Genomic DNA, 21,502 nt, shown 5'->3' on the forward strand with positions numbered 1-21,502 from the left:
TCAATAAATTTTTCAACTATATTTATTACTAGCATCACTAATCATGGTAACGTAATCACACGATTTTCCTGCATAAGAAATCGCTTCATTATTTCAAACCTTTCGCATTTCGTAACACACGATTAGCATATATCCTAGAAGAGCAATATATGTAAATTTGGCAACCAAAATCGCAATAAATACATCTACAACAGTCACGCACACAGTATTCACAATTAAAAGGAGTTTGTCACCACTTTACCGCCAAAACAAAGACAAAAGAACTCGCATACTTGCATGGAAGTCTGATTATGTGACGAACAAAGACAACAACTCTGCAAGATATACCATTTCACAGGTGCCTATATTTCCGGAACTGGAAGCACACACTGCGTTCGGCGCGTGAAAACTCGAAATATTCTTAAACGAGGGACAGAAAAGGGGTATAAATTATTACTGAGAAATCCAAAAATAATATTCTGAGAATTCAAGCCGCCTTGTGTATCCTTTTGAACACTTCATACACTTAGATTTTAAAATCAACAAAAAATCGTAATTTGTGGTGTGTGATTCGTAAAGGCGTAATTATGATGGGTAATTCGTAATTATTACGATTATATCGTAATAGTTGGCATCTCTGGGTACAGCCCCAGCATTTTCCTGATGTGAAAATGGGAAACCACGGAAAACCATCTTCAGGGCTGGCGAAAGTGGGGTTCGAACCCTCTATCTCCCGATTACTGCATACTGGCCGCACTTAAGCGACTGCAGCTATCGAGCTCGGTACAAGACACATCTGCACTTAGACTATGCTTAGGAATTTTGTAAGTCTTAAAGTTCCTATCCGAGAATCCTTACTCACAATTTTGCTCCTGAATAAAGTACCAAAGGGTCCCACTGAAGCAAAATCCTATCTAAACACCTTCTTAGTGATAACCATCAAGTAGGCTCATGCTTCAGAATTTTCCTGATCTCTGTGTTGTGCGAAGTCTGAAATACTGTGAACTTGTCTTTCCTCTTTGCACTCCTTTACAGATCATAAAATATATCAATTATACTTTCATCTATATTTACGGGTAAGCACGCCGCACCCTTCTCTGCATCAAGATTAATTAGGTGACAAGAGCAGCCTACGATGATTATGTTATTATATTCCCGCCTCAAACATCCTGCCACACATTCTTTAATCCTACCATTACTGGAGCATTATCAGCACCAAGAACTAGGCAGTTTTTTAACGGAATGCGGAATTCCTGAAAAGTTGAGAGCAAAAGATTGGCAATGTTAGCTCCAGTAGAATCCCTTTCTAAATTAGGCACAGATAGTAGACAACTCTGAATTTCATTTTCATTCAGGCCTAAAAAATGTTACAACAATAGGATGTATTTTCAAGTTGCTTTTATTGCTACCATCAGTAGCAACAGAAAATGGATTCACCTGCAAATGTGATACAGTTTTCGCCCTTTCTTCCATGCACATTTCTGTAATGATAGCCACTGTTTTTGTTCTAGCACACCCATATCGTTTAGCGATCTCCAAAACAGGAAACATTTTGTGAAACAAAGGTCTCGCATGGTCGGCACAATTTACAGGCAGGTTATGTACTAAGATAAATGACGTAAATAAAGCCTCGGCATTTGTCTCAGGATTTACATCTTGGTTTTTACATGAAAAGTTCAGTCTCTGGTTCCTTTCTACACACAGGACACACTCCTTATGTTTTTCGTTTGCATATGTTTGAGTATATTACACTTCCTGCCATGCGCACCTGAAAAATCACACCTACATATAATACAGGATTCAATGAAACATGGAAACTCTTCCTTATAAGCGCTTTTAAACACTGCATCATATTTCTTTTTGACATTTTGGCCAAAACAAATATTAAGACATACAACTAAGAAGCACTAGTACATGACATAACACGAGCAGTTATGCAGGTCCTGTCACGGGTAGACGTCTATGGTGTGCTACTTCTGAGGTTAGGTTACTCGCTTGCGACTTCTATTTCCTATTATTAAGCTATATGAGTATTTGACTGTATTATAGACAAACGAGGAGCACATGATTGGCCACTGTACCCCGTACTGCCACCTGGTTGTAATTATTAGAACTACTATCGAGCAGCCATACTCAGCCATATCAATAGGACGAAGAAACGCGCGGGAGATCGGTCCCACCTATCGGGAGATCAGGAGTCTCCGCTTAAACCGGGAGAGTTGGTGCGTCTACAAATACATAAGGAAACATGGTATTCGTGTGACGGTACGACTGCCAATCAGATAGACCATATACTAATTGATAACAGACATAGAAGGTCTATAACTAATATCAGAGCTTACAGAGTAGCTGAGATAGGATCTGATCACAATATGATCATTGCTTCTGTTAAAATAAAATGGAAAACCTCTTGTAATTCACAGACTGAGGAAAGATGCAAATTTGACACTGAGAAACTGAAGCAGGAAGATGAAAGATTAAAGTATAATGTGGAAATTCCAAACAGATTTGATATTCTGAGAGAGGATCCTATAGAAGACATTGATAAAACAAATGATGAAGTTTGTGAATGAATGTGGAATAACGCAAAACAAATCATGACAACAGTAGCAATGAAAGTGATACCAAAAGGTGTTAGTAAGAAAAAGAAATGGTTCGATGAGGCATGTCAAAATGCAGCTAATGAAGTGGCGATCATGATAAGTGGCTGCAGTCTTATAAGAGTACAGATGTTGAGGAACTATGCAGAGAAAAACGAAAATAATGTAGTAAATTAATTCACAGAAAGAAAAAAGTCTACCCGAGACAACAAACAGAATCAATCCAAGATGACTACAGAAACAAAAACATCCGCAAGATGTACGGAACTGTCAACACAATTAAAAAAGGATTTCAACCAAGATCGAGTATTATGAGAGATAAGTCTGGCAATTCAATTGCTGATCAGGACAAATTATCATATTACTGTAAGCAATACTTCCATTCCTTGCTGAATTGTGCTGATCCAGAAACCTGTATTGGTAAACCATCTAGTTCCCTTTCAAGAAGAACAAATACCAGATCCATCATATCAAGAGGTATTACAAAGTATTATACGTTTAAAAAACAATAAAGCTTCAGGTAGTGACAACATTCCTACTGAGCTTATTAAATATGGTGGAGAAAGATTACATAAATACATATATAAGAATATGGCACGATGAAGTTAATCCAAAAGAATGGCAGGAATCACTTATTGTCCCAATTCATAAAGGAGGAGATAAGGAAAAAGTTCAAAATTATCGTGGTATATCTCTTGAAAACACGGCCTACAAAATTCTGTTTTTTATTCTCTTACAGCATTTAAAACCATTTGCTGAAAATGTTATTAGGGATTATCAGAACGGTTTTTGTAGTAACAAATCCACTACAGACAACTTATTTGGAATATTAATGATATGGTGTGGGAACACAAGGAGTCGGTTCATTATCTCTTTATAGATTTCGGGGCATATGATTCAATCCATAGAGAAGGGCTGTGGAACATCATAATGGAGTCTGAGTTTCCCATAAAATTAACTAACGTGTGCAAACTGTGTACGGATGGTAATGTTAGCTGTGTTTTGCTCAAGGGCAGAAAATCAAGTTCCTTCCAGAATAAAACTGATCTGAGAAAAGGGGATGCACTATCTCCTCCTCTATTCAACATTGCATTGGAGAAGATTATCAGGAAATTAGCTCTTGTACCTGCTGGCAACATATTGGGGAGACAACAAAGTCCTTGCATATGCGGATGATATTGTTCTTATTAGCCGCAATGAATTAGAAATTAGGCAGTTACTTGTGGAACTAGAGGAAATGGCACCAAAAATTGGCTTAAAGGTAAATGATAAAAAGACACATTACATGGTTGTACAGAGACCAAATCATGAGGAGGTTGACAGATTGCCTTTGAAGATTGCGAAATATATATTTAACACGTTGAGCGCCACAGCAGACACCTGTGTCTACTTTTGGACATCCTGCTAGACCACAGCGGACATGGGTGTCCGCTGGCTCAAAATTGGTAAAGTACGTCCTTTTCCGACTTTATACGGAATTTGACAATACAGAATATCTGTCAGATGCCATTCAGTTATAATTCACGCAACAGGCTTCAAAATTATACATTCCGGTACAGTAAATTTCATTTTATTTTCAAGGGCACAGGTGTCCGCTGGCCCAAAATTGATAACGAAAAGCAAAATTTTGAAATTTTGTTATGTGGGCCAAAACTGTATTTTTGCTCTCTGGTGTTACAGTAGCAACATTCTACCACGCTTTTAACACAAAAGTAAAAATTAACGTCAAAAACTAGAATAAATTAAGGCGGACACCGGTGTCCGCTGTGACCTATTGGGAAACTTACGTCGTCTGGGGCCAAGGCGGTCATGCTAGTTCTGAATGTGTACAACACAACACTTCAAGTGGCGCCATACACATTCAGCACATTACTGGGCGCGCGTGCTAGTGTCCACTAAGGCCCCAGCCAACGCGTTTCCCAACAGGCCAGAGCGGACACCGGTGTCCGCCTTAATTCATTCTAGTTTTCGACGTTCATTTTTACTTTTGCGTTAACAGCGTGGTAGAATGTTGATACTGTAACATCAGAGAGCAAAAATACAGCTTTGGCCCACAGAGCGAAATTTCAAAATTTTGCTAGGCGCCCAACGTGTTAAAAGAGTACAGGAGTTTAAATTCCTTGGTGTAGTGATTGATGAACAAAACCGAAGGCAACAGGAAAACCAAGCTAGAATTAAGAATGCAAATAAGGCATTTTACTGTATGAGCCCTATATTAGGCTTCAAGTTTTAAACAAGGAATGCAAAAAGGAGTGGGATTCCATCACTTCCATAGGTCCGAGGCTTGCTTAAAATGTTCTGAGCTCGGTAAATTCATGAAGCAGGATGCTACCCTACTTGCACAAAGTCCAAGTGAGGATCTCTCCTCTAACGGGTTATGGACCACCGGTGAATTTTATAGTCCTAGCCGCCTGAGCACAAGGAGGGCCATGACTCAGAATATGTCCGAGATGCTCATTCCCATTCCATAGCAACTGGTATCCTGACTCTCAGGACCACTTACTAGGCCACTCAGCCATTGCCCATGGTTCACGAACTAGGACGTGACTACCGTAACCCACAAACATGAAAGTAGCAAGAATGACTGCTGGTACAAACAGGTGGTAACAATGGCAGGAGGGTACTCAGAATGAGGAGATAAAGGCTAATTTAGGAATGAACTCGATGGATGAAGCTGTACGCATAAACCGAATTCGGTGGTGGGGTCATGTGAGGCGAATGGAGGAGGATAGGTTACCTAGGAGAATAATGGACTCTGCCATGGAGGGTAAGAGAAGTAGAGGTAGACCAAGACAACGATGGTTAGACTCTGTTTCTAACGATTTAAAGATAAGAGGTATAGAACTAAATGAGGCCACAACACTAGTTGCAAATCGAGGATTGTGGCGACGTTTAGTAAATTCTCAGAGGCTTGCAGACTGAACGCTGAAAGGCATAACAGTCTATAATGATAATGTAATGTAAGTATGTATTTAAATTGTTTTATTCACCTTGACCAATACTTTCAACCCCAATTTCAACTTAAACGACGTTTCTGAAAAACCCAACATCCTATTTGACTTCCTAATTCTTCTTCTCAAAAATTCTAAATTTCAAAACCTGAATTCAATTTTCCATGCCTTACAAAGTTTCTACCCACATTTTATACCTCCTGTAACCCACCATCCTAACCCACCCTATCTTATCCTTTCTCACCACCTCTCAACTTTAAACCCTTTTAATCTTTTCTTATCCACTAATCTTCTGTCTTTATTAATTTATCCTATGTTTCTTTTCACCCCTTAAAAAAAAAAAAAAATGCATTGCCACCTTCATTTTGGGCCCTCACTTTCAAATTTAAACTCATGCCTTGCGTCCGCCAACTTTGACTACTTCAATCACGAATATTCAAGAAATAGCGCACTGTGCATACACGTTTTCATTTGTTTCTGGTATTGCACTTTTTACCATTTTTTCTATTCACTATTGTTTTTTCACGTCAACTGTTCTAAAAATCTTCAAGATCATAATTACGTATTCAATTACATTGAATCGTATTATAAGTATATATATATGTAGGTACATTTTCGTGAACTAAGCAAACACTTGATCATTAATCTATCCTTCAATCTCCGTCGGCGTATGAAACTACAGCACTTGACGTTGTAAACACCGCGCCGATATTCTGGAGCTTGCAAGTTACTTCGTTTGAGCTGCTCGTCTTCGGCTGCAGTCTGGCTCATTTAACTGTTCTCTGCTTTTCGTGAACATTGTGAGACAGTGCCAAACATTGCGTGTACCGTGCTGATGCTCGGAAGATTATGCATTACTTCTTTTAAGTGACTTACATTCCACTTCGTCTGAATTTAACAGTGCCTACCCCTGTCATTTTTATATCGCCTCTTCAACTGATATTGTGTGGACTTGACCGTTAACTTCTTTCTTACTTATGCATTGTTTTTCAAGTTATAATCGGCTGATGATAACCCAGATCTCTACATCTCTTATTTACTTGTATTGAATAGGTTGAACTACCATATATATTATTTCAATTTAACTATGTATGTATGTATGTATGTATGTATGTATGTATGTATGTATGTATGTATGTATGTATGTATGTATGTATGTATGTATGTATGTATGCAAAAATGATTATCTAAAATACAGTCATTTGACCAGTACTTCTGTATGGTTCCATGACATGGAGTATAACCAAGAAAGAGCAGCAGCAGTTGCAAGTCTTTGAGAATAAAGTTTATAGAAAAATATTTGGCCCATGGTTTGATCCCATCTCTCACACACTATAATGGGTGTGATAGAATCCAACAGACTGCACTGGGCTGGACATGTAATGAGGATGCAGGGCAACAGACCACCAGTAGGTCTATAAAAGGGATCTCTTAATGGGAAAAGACTTCAGGAAGACCCTGAAGCTCCTGGAGGAAGGAGATCAACAAGGTATGCCGGACCCTCCAAATTGATAACTGGGAACAGCAGGCTCAAGACCGAAAAAGATGGAAGAGGATTGTGAGATCAGCATGGGAACTTCGCGTCCCTCAGAAGCCTACGGAGTGAGTGAGTGAGTATCTTCCTCTGTGGATCAATCATAAATTGCCAGCCCTTGGATCCTAACATCTCTGGTTCAACACCAGCAGAAGAAGTTGAATTTTTGAAGGAAAGAAATAAAAAAAATCCATTCAACACTGTATGGTGTATGTTGCTGGCATCTCTGACGACACATTTGCAGTTCACCCAACAAAATTAATTGACATTTGGTCATAGATCATTCAACCCACATCCGTTCAGGCAACCTAAATGGCACCAAATCAAAAAATCTGCAAATGGTGGCTGAGGCCATACAATTTCTTTTTTTTTTTTTAGTGGCATCTATTTCTTTTCAGCTTCAACTTAGAAGGGGAGGTCGCCATGTGGTTTTCTAGAAAAATGTTCAAATTTTGAAGATTTGCCCTTCATTAAAACATATTTTTCCCCTGTTTGAGCATTTTTTTCCAATGGACCTAATTTTGTTCAAAATTTGATGTTTAAAATCTATCCTCAAACTTTTGTAGTCTTATTCCTGCAGATATTTCTGACTTGTCTCTGTGGTGTAGTCGCTAGCGCATTGGCATTGGAAATTAAAGTTTCCGAGTTTGAATCCGACCTTAATTTTTTTCTTCTTTCTTTCAGTTATATGTTTTGGCACAATATTTAATTGTTTACATAACATCAAATACCTTATTATTTGTTACTGATTTTTGTTTACAAGACAGTTATATTATTTGAAGATTAAATTTTCCTCATACAGTTTTAAAATTATGAAATTTTATATGTGCTTTATCTATATCATGAAGAACTTGGCATATTAACTTTTTTGTTATTGTTCTGTATAACATCCAACATTATTTTACGTGGAATACATAACCTCTCCTGCCAAGAAAAGGACAATGAAATGGACACAGATTGGAAGAAGAAAAATACTTTTAGATGTGCTACCTGGAATGTAAAAGGTATCTCACACAAAGATGACCAGCTGGATGACATTCTCGCAAAAAAAAAAAAGACATTTTAATTGCAGCAATTTCAGAAACAAAAAGAAAGCTGCAGGGATCAAACGAGACAGTAAATATTTACAGTGGGGTTGACAGAGATAATAGAGCACAGGCAGGTATACTGCTCATGGTACATAAAAGATTAATATCAACAATTGATAGCTACACGTTTTGGAATGAAAGGTTTATCCAATTAAGACTAAAACTATCCAGGGGTTATCTTACAGGTACAGGGGTATATGCTCCAGTGGAGGGCAATTCAAAAGTAAGTGATGGGTTCTATAAAGATCTGTAAAAGATAGCCAATAAAATTAACAAACAAGATATGCTACTATTATTGGGAGACTTCAATGCTAGAGTTGGTAATGAGAAAATTCAGAATCACGTCGGAATCCATGGAGAAACAACCCGTAATAACAATGGAATGAAATTAATAGATTTCACTGTCTTCAATCAGTTAAAGATCATGAACACAATGTTCCCACACAAGGACAGCCACAAGTACACGGGGTCTGCATGAAATCAGAAATCAATTACAGATTATATAATTTGTACGGGTAAATTGGCAGATTTAGTCTTGGATACAAGAGTCTATCGAGGCCCTGAATTGGAAACATCACTATCCATTAGTAGTAGCACCTATTCATCTGAGGCTAGATGGTATAAAAGAAACAAACAAACAACACAAGAAATTAAAACTTCTCACAAGGTTAACCTATTAAGAGACACCAGTATAAAATGGCTGTACCAGAACAGACTTAATAATCTTACACAGATGACACCAGTTAGTGACAACGAGTGGTCTAATTTGTGTTCAATTTTAAAGCAGTCTGTTTTTGAGAGTTTGGGAGTGAAGACAAAACGGTACAGAAAAAAGGAGTGAAGAAATTGAAAAAGTTATTTCAGACAAAAGAAATGCTTATAAAAATGTTTTGTCAAGTATTAAATTAGAAGATAAAGAGTATCACTGCCAGAAAGCAACAGCAAAAACAGAAGTGCTGAAAAAGCACAGTAAGAGTTCGGAAAACTTTGTTTCACACCTGGAGACAGATATAACAAGACCACAACCACAGACCTATAAAATACTCAAGAAACTGAATAATGATGTAAAAGAAGACATACACATTAATACAATACCTCTAACGGAGTGGCTCATTTATTTTTGGAACCTTTGGAGGGGTTCAAATATTGAGCCATTTCTTCTGCCAACATCTCTTAACAAGTCTTCGGAAACCATTACACTCTAAGAACTGGGGCTATTACTCAGAAAACTTAGAAATGGAAAAGCATCTGGAGAAGACTCAATAAACGCAGAACTATTCAAGTACTCCAGCGACATCTTCAAGCAAAGATTTCTCAAATTCATCAAATTAATTTGGAATAGCAACAGACCACCAGAGAATTGGCAAAAAGCTATAGCTATTCCTCTTCATAAGAAGGGCAGTGTGAAAGATTGTGGAAATTACAGAGGGATAAGTATACTCAACTCAGGTTACAAAATTTACTCTAAGATTGTCAAAGAAAAATTATTTAGGTATTATGAAAATGTGACTGGAAATGAACAACATGGATTTCGAAAGGGACGCTCATGTGTTGATGCTTACTTTACCTTGAAAATCTTAATAGAAAAACGCAGGGAATTTAACTTGGAAACTCGCATAGCATTTGTTGATTTTAAGAAAGCCTTTGACCTAGTTAAGAGGAACAGCCTTCTTAATATCTTAGCAGAATATAATGTCCCACAACAGTTAATAGATAACATATACACAATGTACAGTGACAACTTTATTGCAGTCTTCTTCTTCTTCACAGTACCGTATCAGGTCCCCCTGACGTTGGCGATCACTGTGGCGAATGCAGAACGATCTCTAGCTAGGTGGAAAAGTCTTTCAACACTGTGAATTCCAGTCCATTCTTTGATGTTTCCAAGCCATGATGTTCGCCTCCTCCCGACACCTCTTCGACCCTGTATTTTGCCTTGTACAATCCGCTGTAAGATGAGGTAACGGTCATTTCTAAGGATGTGGCCAAGGTAAGAGATCTTCCGGAGTTTTATTGTTTGAACGAGTTCCCGACTTGCTCTTGCCCTTCTGAGTACTTCTTGGTTCGTTAGTTGTGCAACCCACGAAATCCTGAGCATCCTACGGTGGATCCACATTTCAAAGGCTACCAAGCGTTTCACTGACATGTTCTTGAGAGTCCATGTTTCCACACCATATAGCAAGGCTGACCATATATAGCACTTGACCATCCTCTGTCTAAGTTTTAAATTTAAGTAGTCATTGCAAAAGAAAGATTTCATTTTTGTATATATTTTTCGTGCTATTGCTATCCTCTGTTTCACTTCTTTCTCGGGATCAAGTTGTTCAGTGACAATGGCACCCAGATATTTAAAAGTGGTTACTCTCTCAATCTGTCGGTTGTTTAGTTGTAAGATTGCCTCAGCATTGGCACGTCTGCTGAAGATCATGAACTTGGTCTTGTTTACATTTATTTTTAGTCCCATGTCCTCACTTACTGCACTGATATTATTGAGCAGGAGCTGGAGACCTTCAAAATTGTCACACAGGATGACTGTATCATCCGCATATCTTATGTTGTTAATTATGCCGCCATTTACTTTTATTCCATATTGTTGATTTTCTAAAGCTGTTTTGAAAATTTTATCCGAGTAAAGGTTGAATAACAATGGAGACAAAACACAACCTTGTCTAACTCCTCTTTGGATGGCTATCTCGTTTGTAGTTTGATTTCCGATTCGGACAACGGCCTTTTGTCTCCAGTAAAGTTAGGTAATCATCAGACTGAATGGGAACTAATCATCAGAGGCGTGAGACGAGGTTGTGGACTTGATCCTTTGTTGTTCATAAAATCTATATGAACAACATACTGCAGGAATGGAGCATGAAAGGCATGGATCAATCCCAGTCAGTAGATATCTCACACATCTAGATGCCATACTCTTTGCTGATGATGCTGCATCGATAACATCATCAGAAGATGATCTTCAGTGGTTAGTATTTAATCTCCAGAAAGTCTCTTCAAAATTCGACATGATCATTTCACCACAAAAGAGCACAATAACGGTTTTTAAGGGGAAGGACTATCCCAAGTAAAATCTGTTTAGATAATAAAATTTTGGAAAGAGTCAACGAATTCAATTATCTGGGATACAATTTATCTTACGAAGGAAAAAATGATATCTTTGCAAAAATAACCAAATTTACGAGAACAACAGGAATCATAAATCACATCATGAAGCCATCTCTTGCCCAAAAACACACCCACTTACGTCTTTATAACACTTTAGCCAGACCAACCCTTTGCTACGGTAGTGAGGCATGGACAATAAGAACTCAAGACATTTCCAGAATTACAGCACGTGAAATGAAACAGCACGCTATACAAAATGGGTCAATCAACAAATTAATTTAAGTATCATTCACATAAATCTCCTTACCCCCCCCCCCCCCATCTTCCAATTCATTTAAAGCATCTAGAACAATAGTTTTTGGATTCCCATGGGATATAGTTATAAGATCCAATGTGCTTGCTTTTAAATGTTATCATCTAAGATTTTTTATACTGTATACAGCTGAAGATGACCACTAAGTGGTCGAAACATGTACTGTGTTTGTTAATGTATTTTTAAGTTTGCCAAAGGCAAAAGAAATAAAGTATCGATTAGGTGGCTTTTTAGATTAATTTGTTGATTAAACTCATCGATACGGCCATGAAGTGGACAGCTTGCAATACAAAATGGGATCATATAACAAATAAAGATGCGCTTAAGGGACTGAATGTGAAACCAGTAATCAATTACATCTATGATTACCAAGAAAATTGGAAACGTCACATTAAAAAGGATGGAATTTGGAAGACTACCAAAGGAGATCCTCTGCTATCAACCTAGAGGACAAAGATCTACAGGACGTCCAATGAAGCGATGGAAAGAAAATGAAAGACTGTAACTGATGATGATGATGATGATGATGATGACATAACCTCACCTGCCCAAATGCCAACCTCACCTTCCGAGGATGAACAAACCTGTTCCCACTGATGAGGCTCTGTCGAACAAGTCACGGCGGTATAACCATTACATCAATTACGGAGGCAGCGGTATAACCGTTACATCAATTACGGAGGAAATGCTGTAATTTCAGCTAGTCCATTAGCTGAGAGGTGGCAGCCCCACCAATCATCTTACTTTCTTCAGGCTAACAACCCGTCGGAAGGACATTTGATTGCTTTCAAGTCTTGGAAAAATAAAAATGCAAGACCATAATGGCACACATGGCCCAATACTTGGAAGGAAGATGATGATGATGATGATACGTTATTGTTTACATTATTTACAATATTTGCCACATTTTCAGTGTTTGTCTGACAATGAATTGCTTGAACATGACTAACGAATAAAACCGATGATATGTTCAAGCGACACGAACAAATAATGATACTGGAAGTAGCTCTAAACAAAAGAGACGAAAGGAAAATACATTAATAAATAAGTTATTGAAAAAATAAAAGAAAATAAGCGATGTAAGAGTAAAAGAGGAAAAAAAGTGCTGACCAAGGTTGGACTTGAAGCAGAAACCTTCAGGTCCCAACATTAATGCACTAGTGACTACGCCACAGAGACCTGCGAGAATAAGACTACAAAACTTTGAGGATAGATATAAAATGTTAAATTTTGAACAAGATAAGGCCCATTGGCAAAAATGCTCAAACAGGGGTAAATTATTTTTAATGAAAATCAAATCCTCAAAATTTGAACATTTCTCTGGAAAACCACATGCTGACCTCCTCTTGTTAGCAACTGTTAGGATCTTCAGTCTGCCAGAACTAATTTATGATCACGTGAAGTTGCGAAGAACCTAACAGTTATAGAGATATTATTACCATCATCAACCGAGCAGAGTAGCTGCTCGGCTATGGAACCATGCCCTGCATTTGGAAGATGAATGGGTTCAAACCCCACCATCAGCTGTCCCATTTTCACTTCCAGACAATTCCTTGTGCCTCTACACTCAATTTCATTCACCATCAATCACTTCATCTCCGTTAGCTTCTAAACTGAGGTTGGCATCAGGCTTTAAAAAACTTGCCATATAATTTCATCTCACCTCATCCCCAACCCACATCAGGAAATGAGACTGAGGTGGTGGTGATTGTTTAAAGAGGAAGTACAACTGGCCAAATATCCTCTAGACATGCAACATTGTTATTTGATGATAGACACCACGTGCACCAAGTAAAACCATCTACACGTCCAAGTATATCTCCAAGAACCTAAAGCTGAAGCATTAGAACTCAGTGCCTCTTCCACTCCGGAAACTAGAACTTAAAAGAAAGGAAGATCTTGAGGAGGATACTAGGACCCATAAGAGAAGATGATGGCACCTACAGGATCAGGCACAACAACGAGATCTACAAACATCAGGAAGACATAGTCACACGTATGAGGAAAAGGCGACTGATCTTCTACGGGCACATGACCCGCCTGGAACCCTGCAGGCTCATCAACAGAATCCTCACAGTGACAAATAGGGGAAAGGCTTCCAAGACCAAGTGGATCACCTCAGTACAATCAGACCTAGAGGAACAAGAAATCCCATCAGGGACCACAGATCTCAATACCGACAAACCATCCTACAGGGAGTCTTCCCACTGTCCCTCACAAGCAAAAAGAGTACAGAGACCACCAGACCTAAGTGGGCGGATGGAAGGAATCAGCCACACAGCCAGAAAATGGAAGCGCACTGGGCCGAGAAAAAGCAAAAGACCATAACTAGAAGTTAAGACGAGGCCTGTAGTCCCTAGTATACCAAAACAAACAAAAAAATTATTATTGTCATCATCACTTTTCATTTATAAAAATTATCATAAGTCAAGTAACCTCAAAACTACCACTGTCAGATAGATATACAGGTTAACCAAGGCTTACCCATGACGAGTTCAGTGTACAGCAGAAACACGGCCTTGTTATCCCAGGGGTTCTCACTGTTCAAGTCGATCGTGTGGAGTGCATACTTGATGCATATGTTCACTATTATAGTGAAGAGTATCGCATATTCAAAACCAAAGACGAGTTGCACGGAGGCTCCCTTGGTGACAGTCGACTGATAGGCATGGCCCACAAAGTGCAGGTCGAGAGCCCCGAGCATCAGAAGGAGAGCTGTGGAGACAGATCAGAAGTAACATGCGATCTCACTGTGGTCTCAGTAAATACACAAAAGAGACAGAGCAAGGAGTACTTACATACCACCCGTATATGGAACAGCCACGATATGACCGGACTTCTCTCCATCTGAAAGAAACATGCACAACATAATTACACTAGCAAAACGTCGCAGAACAGTTTGACTTCATCCTTAAAACTAGATATTCTTTCCTACTACAAGAAATGGGACAGATGAGGAGAGAGCCCGCCTATTTGAAGATGCAGGGTGCAATTCACAGTTGTGATTAGTCTGGGCTAATGCAGTACCAACTATGGACGAAGAGCAGACAAACGTTTTTTTCTTATTTATACACTAATTTCCCCTTAGTCTGAGGATTAGTATGAATTAACTTTAGCCCCAGAGTAGAGATAGTTTACCTGAGGAACACCTTTATTAACATGGAGGCTGTCCGTGACATTGCATTAGTGTGCGAAAATATGAAAGATGAGAGGATATGTGGGGTAAGACCAATTATCTTGCTGAAGTATAATGGTATTAATTTCAAGAATAGGTATCGTTTTACCAAGGCCAATACACGAGATCAGATAGAACCTGTGCATCCTCACCTGTAGAACATGCTTCCTGTTTCTATAGAGAACAGAATTCACATTTCCCTGTGTTATAACACTAGAGGAAAAATCGAAGATAATAATGCAGATCTGCATGCAATTAGTCAGCCACGATGAGCCAAATTATTTATTATGACTCAGTTGCCATCGCTATACCTTTGCAGCAGGAAGTAAAGTTTCCGCTTGAAAAAGGAAGATTATTGGCAATGAAAGGAACAAGCTCAAATATATTTCTGGAAGGAGTAAAAATTGAATCAGCTTCCCACTTCAAGTACCTCGGAAGCACAATCTCGAAACACAACACTGTTAGGCAGGAAATACTCGGCAGGACACAGAAAGCATCTAACTTCTACAGTCAAGTCAGAAATCTTCTCTGGGACTGCAAAATACCTCCTAAAGCAAAAACAATCATGTACTACACTTACTTGGTACCAATCCTCACATATGGTTTACAGACGTGCTACTAAACAAAGAGTTCAGTAGAATCCAAGCAACTGAAATGAGATTCATTAGAACCATGAACCAAACTACCAGAAAGGACAAGATCAGAAATGAAGTTAATAGGAAAGTAGCTGGTAACGAGGTTCCTATTACCAGTGTCATAAAGAAATGAAGACTTAAGTGGTATGGGCACATAATGAGAACAAACAGGGAAAGACCTACCAGAAAATATTTTGACCTTCTTATAGGAAGAAGACCACAGGGAAGACCAAGAAAACGCTGGATAGAGACTGTAAGATCAGATATGGAGGAGCGAGGACACAAATGAGAGGATGTACTGGAACAGAAGATGTAGCACTTGTACACCACACCCGGGAAACTGGAGTTGGGAAATGATGATGACTGGCAATGACTAACTTGCTAGGTTCTAAGTTAAATCACATATAAGTATTGAATAGGTGGAACAAATTAAAACACCTTTATTATTGTTGAACTGTTAAGTGGTATGTTCCGAGCTGTTAGCGGAGAGATGGCGTGGAATGACATTAGTAGACGAATATGTTTGAGTGGCGTTTATAAAAGTAGGAAAGATCACAATATGAAGATAAAGTTGGAATTCAAGAGGACAAACTGGGGCAAATATTCATTTATAGGAAGGGGAGTTAGGGATTGGAATAACTTACCAAGGGAGACGTTCAATAAATTTCCAATTTCTTTGAAATCATTTAGGAAAAGTCTAGGAAAGCAACAGATAGGGAATCTGCCACCTGGGCGACTGCCCTAAATGCAGATCAGTATTCATTCTTTCATTCATTGACATGCATATGGATGAAAAATCCCAAGGGGAATACACACAAATTTATATTAACACAAAAGGATGGATGACTCTGAATGTACTTACACATAAATAAACCCATACTATTACATCACTGTCTGTGTCTCTTATTAATAACTTCATATTGTTCTGGGTTCTAGGTCATACGTACTGTTGATTGTCAAATAATGTTGGACATTGTAGCATATTGTAGGCAGAAGCGCTTATGATTCTCACATGAGAGCAACATATATAAAACATAGATTTGAAATGGAGAATTTGGCCACTTTTGGGGGATGGTGGAGAAGCAGTTCTGTAATACCATTAAAGAATCCTGCAACACAACAGGATCACACCAGCAATACAAAACAAAAGAAAGCCTGAAGCGTCATATAGCATTGTTCTTTTTATCACTGGCCATTACCAGTATATGTAAATCACATGTGGATAGAAAACAAAAACATAGGTAGTTGTTGCAGATGCCTTAAAGAGGCATACGCTTTGTACATGCACATATACAGGTATGTACCACAAAGCTTGGCAGCAATGTACAAGGATGATCTGTGGTTAATGCCACCGAGTCAGCATGGTCTAAGACACGACAAGCACCCTTAGAGGTACTTTTGTGTTTTCATGTTTGTCTTCGTCTCCTTTCCGATTGCTCCCTCTTCCCAAACTGGCCTGTCGTCATATACAGTACAAAGATATGAACATAAATTAACTTTTGATGTGACTTGTCACTTCTTTGTTCCTTTCTATTACTTATTGGGTGTTTGGCCTGTATTTATCTTTACCGTATGTCTCTTACATTTTTCTATGTTTATTCAGCTTTCTTCATACCCCACATCAAGCCTGGAGACTGTCCAGATGGTCCTCAATAAGAGTTGATGTCCATCCTCATGATGAAGCTGGGAAGCAGAAACGACCTTATCGGGGGGGCTGAGAAGAACTGGGATGTTGAGGAGAATGTCTGTCTGTTTGAAGAACTAGAGATTATTCTTTCCCACACCAACCTGCCTTTGTGTTGATCATATTAAGCATTCCTATCTTTCTATTTATGACTTGATTTGGATGGCATACAAGTAGTAAGCAAGGAAACAAAGTTCTGCTCTCAGTGTCAAGGTATGGAAAGAACATCCTTAGTTCTAAAACTGCAGAAGCTATTCTTAAGAGATATGTGCAATGAATTCAGCTCACACTCAAGGTAAAATAATACTCTAGAGACAATGTCCCTGAAGATAAGATAATATAAGCATGACTCCTACAAGGTTCTGTTGTGTCATATCACATACATTTACAAAACATAACCTTCCACTTCAAGATAAACTCCAAGAGTCATCTGCAAGGAGAATGACGTCTTCAAACATATAAAAATTATGTACATAGCACTTTTTTTCATAGGAGAAATAAAAGAAGTATATGTTAATCATCTGAGCTTAGGTCATAATACCCAACTAGCAATATCCAGATAGATAATATGAAAAAGTATACGAGTATATGTTTACATGAAAATAAGACCCTCTCGATTGTAAGATCCTCCAAGTTTTGAGGGCAAATTTTAGAAAAATATATGTGGGAATGTTATATCCGTAAATGTACTTATTGGGTTAGTTGTTGGCCAAGAACAAGGCATTGATGGGGTGAAAGTTTCTTATGGGGATCTTTGTATGCACCTAGGTGTTAATATAAGGAAAGATCGTCATTGGGGTAATCACATAAATGGAATTGTAAATAAACAGTACAGATCTCCGCACATGGTTATGAGGGTGTTTAGGGGTTGCAGTAAGGATGTAACGGAGAGGGCATACAAGTCTCTGGGAAGACCCCAACTAGAGTATGGTTCCAGTGTATGGGACCATCACTAGGATTACTTGATTCAAGTACTGCAAAAAATCCAAAGAAAAGCAGCTGGATTCATCCTGAGTGATTTCCGACAAAAGAGTAGCGTTACAAAAATGTTGCAAAGTTTGGGCTGGGAAGACTAGGGAGAAAGGAGATGAGCTGCTGGACTAAGTGGTATGTTCCAAGCTGTCAGTGGAGATGGCATGGAATGACATTAGTAGACGAATAAGTTTGAGTGGTGTCTTTAAAAGTAGGAAAAGATCACAATATGAAGTTGCAATTCAAGAGGACAAATTGGGGCAAATTTCTGTTTATAGAAAGGGGAGTTGGAATAAGTTACCAAGGGAGGTGTTCAATAAATTCCCAATTTCTTTGCAATCATTTAAGAAAAGGCTATGAAAACAACAGATAGTGAATATGCCACCTGGGCATCTGGCCTAAATGCAGATCAGTAGCGACTGACTGATTGACAAATTTGTGTGTTCGTTTGCAAAAGAATGTAATTAGCAGGCAGGGGATAGGAATTTGACCTTCACACAGTAGCAGCTTCTACCTTTCTGACCGCTTTATTCCTACTTGTAAAGCAAGTCCTGCGGTCAGTATGTTTCTTTATTTTACTGTATTTGTCACAGTTACCGGTACCAGTAAAATTAATTCACGAAAATTTCCATTTGAAGTTTAAGCTAGATGTTTTGGAAATTGCTGGGGAAAAAATGGTGTGCAGGATGCAAACCAAGAATATTCGGTAAAACTAAACATGGTTCGTTACTGGAGTAATCAAAGAGATAAATTAAAGCTGTGAAAAAAAAAAAAAGCTTGATCCAAGTTCTTACAGCGTTCATTACAGTTTTCCGACATATCAATACCTGTGAACCTGAACAGAGCCACGACCTGATGTCAAAAAACACGCAGCCCTAAATGCAGCTTTTTATCTGTATAACTTACAATAGTTAAGGTTTTAATAAAACATTAATTTAATACACCGTAATATTGAGTACACTTATTTTATTTTCCAAAATACCCATTAGTAAGACCCACTGCAAGTATAAGAGACATAACCCCCCCCCCCCCCTCTCAATTTGGGACTAACAGTTGCATTATAAAGGTGGCTCTCTTATTTTCGACTCATGATGTGTATATAATGACAAAAGTAGGACCACTTTCCCTTTTGCATAATAAAACAAAGAACCAAATAAACAGTTTAAAATAATAATAATAATAATAATAATAATAATAATAATAATAATAATGATGATGAAAGACCGATCAAGTGCAGAACAAATAGGTAACCTAAAAATCATAATAAGATAGCATATGCTGGGAGGTCCAGCCTATGTATTGACATCTGTAGACTTCAGGAATGCATACGACTCTATCGTCCATGATGTGTTGCTTAACATACTTGCAGAAATGGGAGTCGATGAGAAACTGCTGGCGATAATAAGGGCAACGTTAACTAATACCAAATCAAAGTAAAATTCCAAGGATGTCTCTCTGAACCCTTTGACATCAAGACAGGTGTTCACGACAGGGAGATGGGCTGTCACTTATTTTGTTCAACTGCGTACTTCAAAAGATAATACAGGAGTGGCGAAAGACATTAAAGGAAAGAAACCTTTACAAACCTTTAAGGATTGGGACAAAGAAAAATGGAGTGGAAATAGATTGCTTAGCGTTTGCTGATGATAAAGCCCTGATAAAAAAGAAAATTATAAAAGTGCACTAGAACAGATCAATACAAATTTCCTTTCAAAAGACAGAAGTAATGTCTAACATCAAAGATGATATGGCACAACTAAACACCAAATATGGAACAATAAACCATGTTAATAAATTTAAATACCTTGGGGAATGGATCCAGCAAAATAGACTTGACAAAGAGGCCACAGCACCAAGAATCAAGCAAATGGACGTCACTTTCCGAACCACCCGCAACATATTGAAACGGGAATGCCATGTCAGCATTCGCCGTCCATGTATTTCTTGTGGAAAATGCGCTAACACCCGTCTGTGAAGATTTGAAATGAGCGCCGAGCACGCAGGCAGGTGATCGCTCGCTACATGGTACCCGCCAAGGCCGAGTGATGTCAAGATCAAATGTTCCATTCCTTCAATGTTACTTTATCTAGAACGGGATATCCGATCATAATTTGAAGCACGTCACCTTGTAGGCCTAAACAACAAATATCACTGTACAAAATTTCAAGTAAATCGGCATAAGAATGGCCAAGTTATGGAAGGTTAAAAAATCTCATATTTTCAGTCTGGCCAGTCGACCTGTGGTATAATAGGAGCCCGCCGGCTCCGTAGAATTCAGAGTGTGTGTTTCGTCGTGTCCCAGCTGCCACGCCATGAGGGCCAGCTGTGGGATTATAGACTGTTATTCTGTCCGGCTGAGGGCCGATGGTAGAAGGTTCGAGTGTCTAAGTGTCGAACGTATACTCGTGGAACTTTAACTTCGCGTGAAGGAAATAAGTTGCCTGAGAAGATTTGTTCAATAGTAATACAAGTGATAGAATCGGTTTAGCTGATCAACATTTTTTTGACTTGCGAATTTCGTCTTGCAGAGACTGTACATTAATTGATGTCACATAGACCTTTTTGAAAAACTGTGCTTTTATAAAGAGTGTGATCAACTTAGTGCATAAAGACTGCGCCTTAGTAAGAATTAACTTCATTTCATAAAAGGTTGTACCTCAGTGTTTAATTTACTTCGTAAATACTGTGCCTACATTTCTTTTCGAGAGACTGTGTGGATTTACTACGTAAAGACTGTGTCTCGGTGGAAAATTAATTTCTTTTGAAAGACTGTGTTTAATTTACTTCGTAAATACAGTGCCTACATTTCTTTTCTAGAGACTGACTTCGTAAAGACTGTATCTTCTTTTCACAAGACTGCGTGTTACAATTCATAAACTGTTCCTCTACGAAAACTTGGTTTCAAGTCACGAGACTGTACAGTGATCAATTAAAACTGTCTTCGTGGAAACCTTAATGTATTTCAAAGTTTGTGTGTGCTAAAACATCGCATTCATTACGAACATTGCGAAAGACTGTGTCTGAGAGACTTGATTTATTTCGTTTCTTTGAACTGTGATTAAGTAAAGTTGCACACCATTGAACCTCAAATTCACAGAAGGTATCAGATTTTGTGCTGCCTATAATTTCAAGTTCATCAATGACTATTTCATTTACTGAGCAGTGCTAACTTTCATCATCATTACGGAACTGTGATTTTGAATCTATTTCTTCGAAGTTTAAATCTATTTCTTCAAAATATTTTGCGTCCAACACTATTGACAGTGAAACTCGTGCATTCAACAAACAGTGTCGTGCCACAAACTTCAGTACTGTGCTGAGAGGAGTTCTGTGGTGAAGGGAGAAGTTCAGCAATGAGGGACAATGACCGACGCCCTTCTCTACATCTTTCTGGACATTCAGGCTCCAACTATTCGTCTGTAAAGGTGATATGATTTATCTGTTTTTCTTGAATAAACCT

General features: G+C 38.4%; 1 protein-coding gene across 2 annotated transcripts in view; it reads right to left on the reverse strand.

Annotated features, from left to right (window-relative positions):
* Positions 1-21,502, reverse strand: part of sip3 (septin interacting protein 3) — a 211,134-nt gene that overhangs the window by 142,605 nt on the left and 47,027 nt on the right. For both annotated transcript variants that reach the window (XM_067156375.2, XM_067156374.2), the window contains exons 4-5: positions 14,375-14,423; positions 14,061-14,291 (exon numbers count right to left, since the gene is read on the reverse strand). In XM_067156375.2, coding sequence (XP_067012476.1) covers positions 14,061-14,291; positions 14,375-14,423 — 280 coding nt within the window. The remainder of the gene's footprint in view (positions 1-14,060; positions 14,292-14,374; positions 14,424-21,502) is intronic.

This window comes from Anabrus simplex, chromosome 12 (assembly GCF_040414725.1).
Source record: "Anabrus simplex isolate iqAnaSimp1 chromosome 12, ASM4041472v1, whole genome shotgun sequence".
NCBI lineage: Eukaryota > Metazoa > Arthropoda > Insecta > Orthoptera > Tettigoniidae > Anabrus > Anabrus simplex.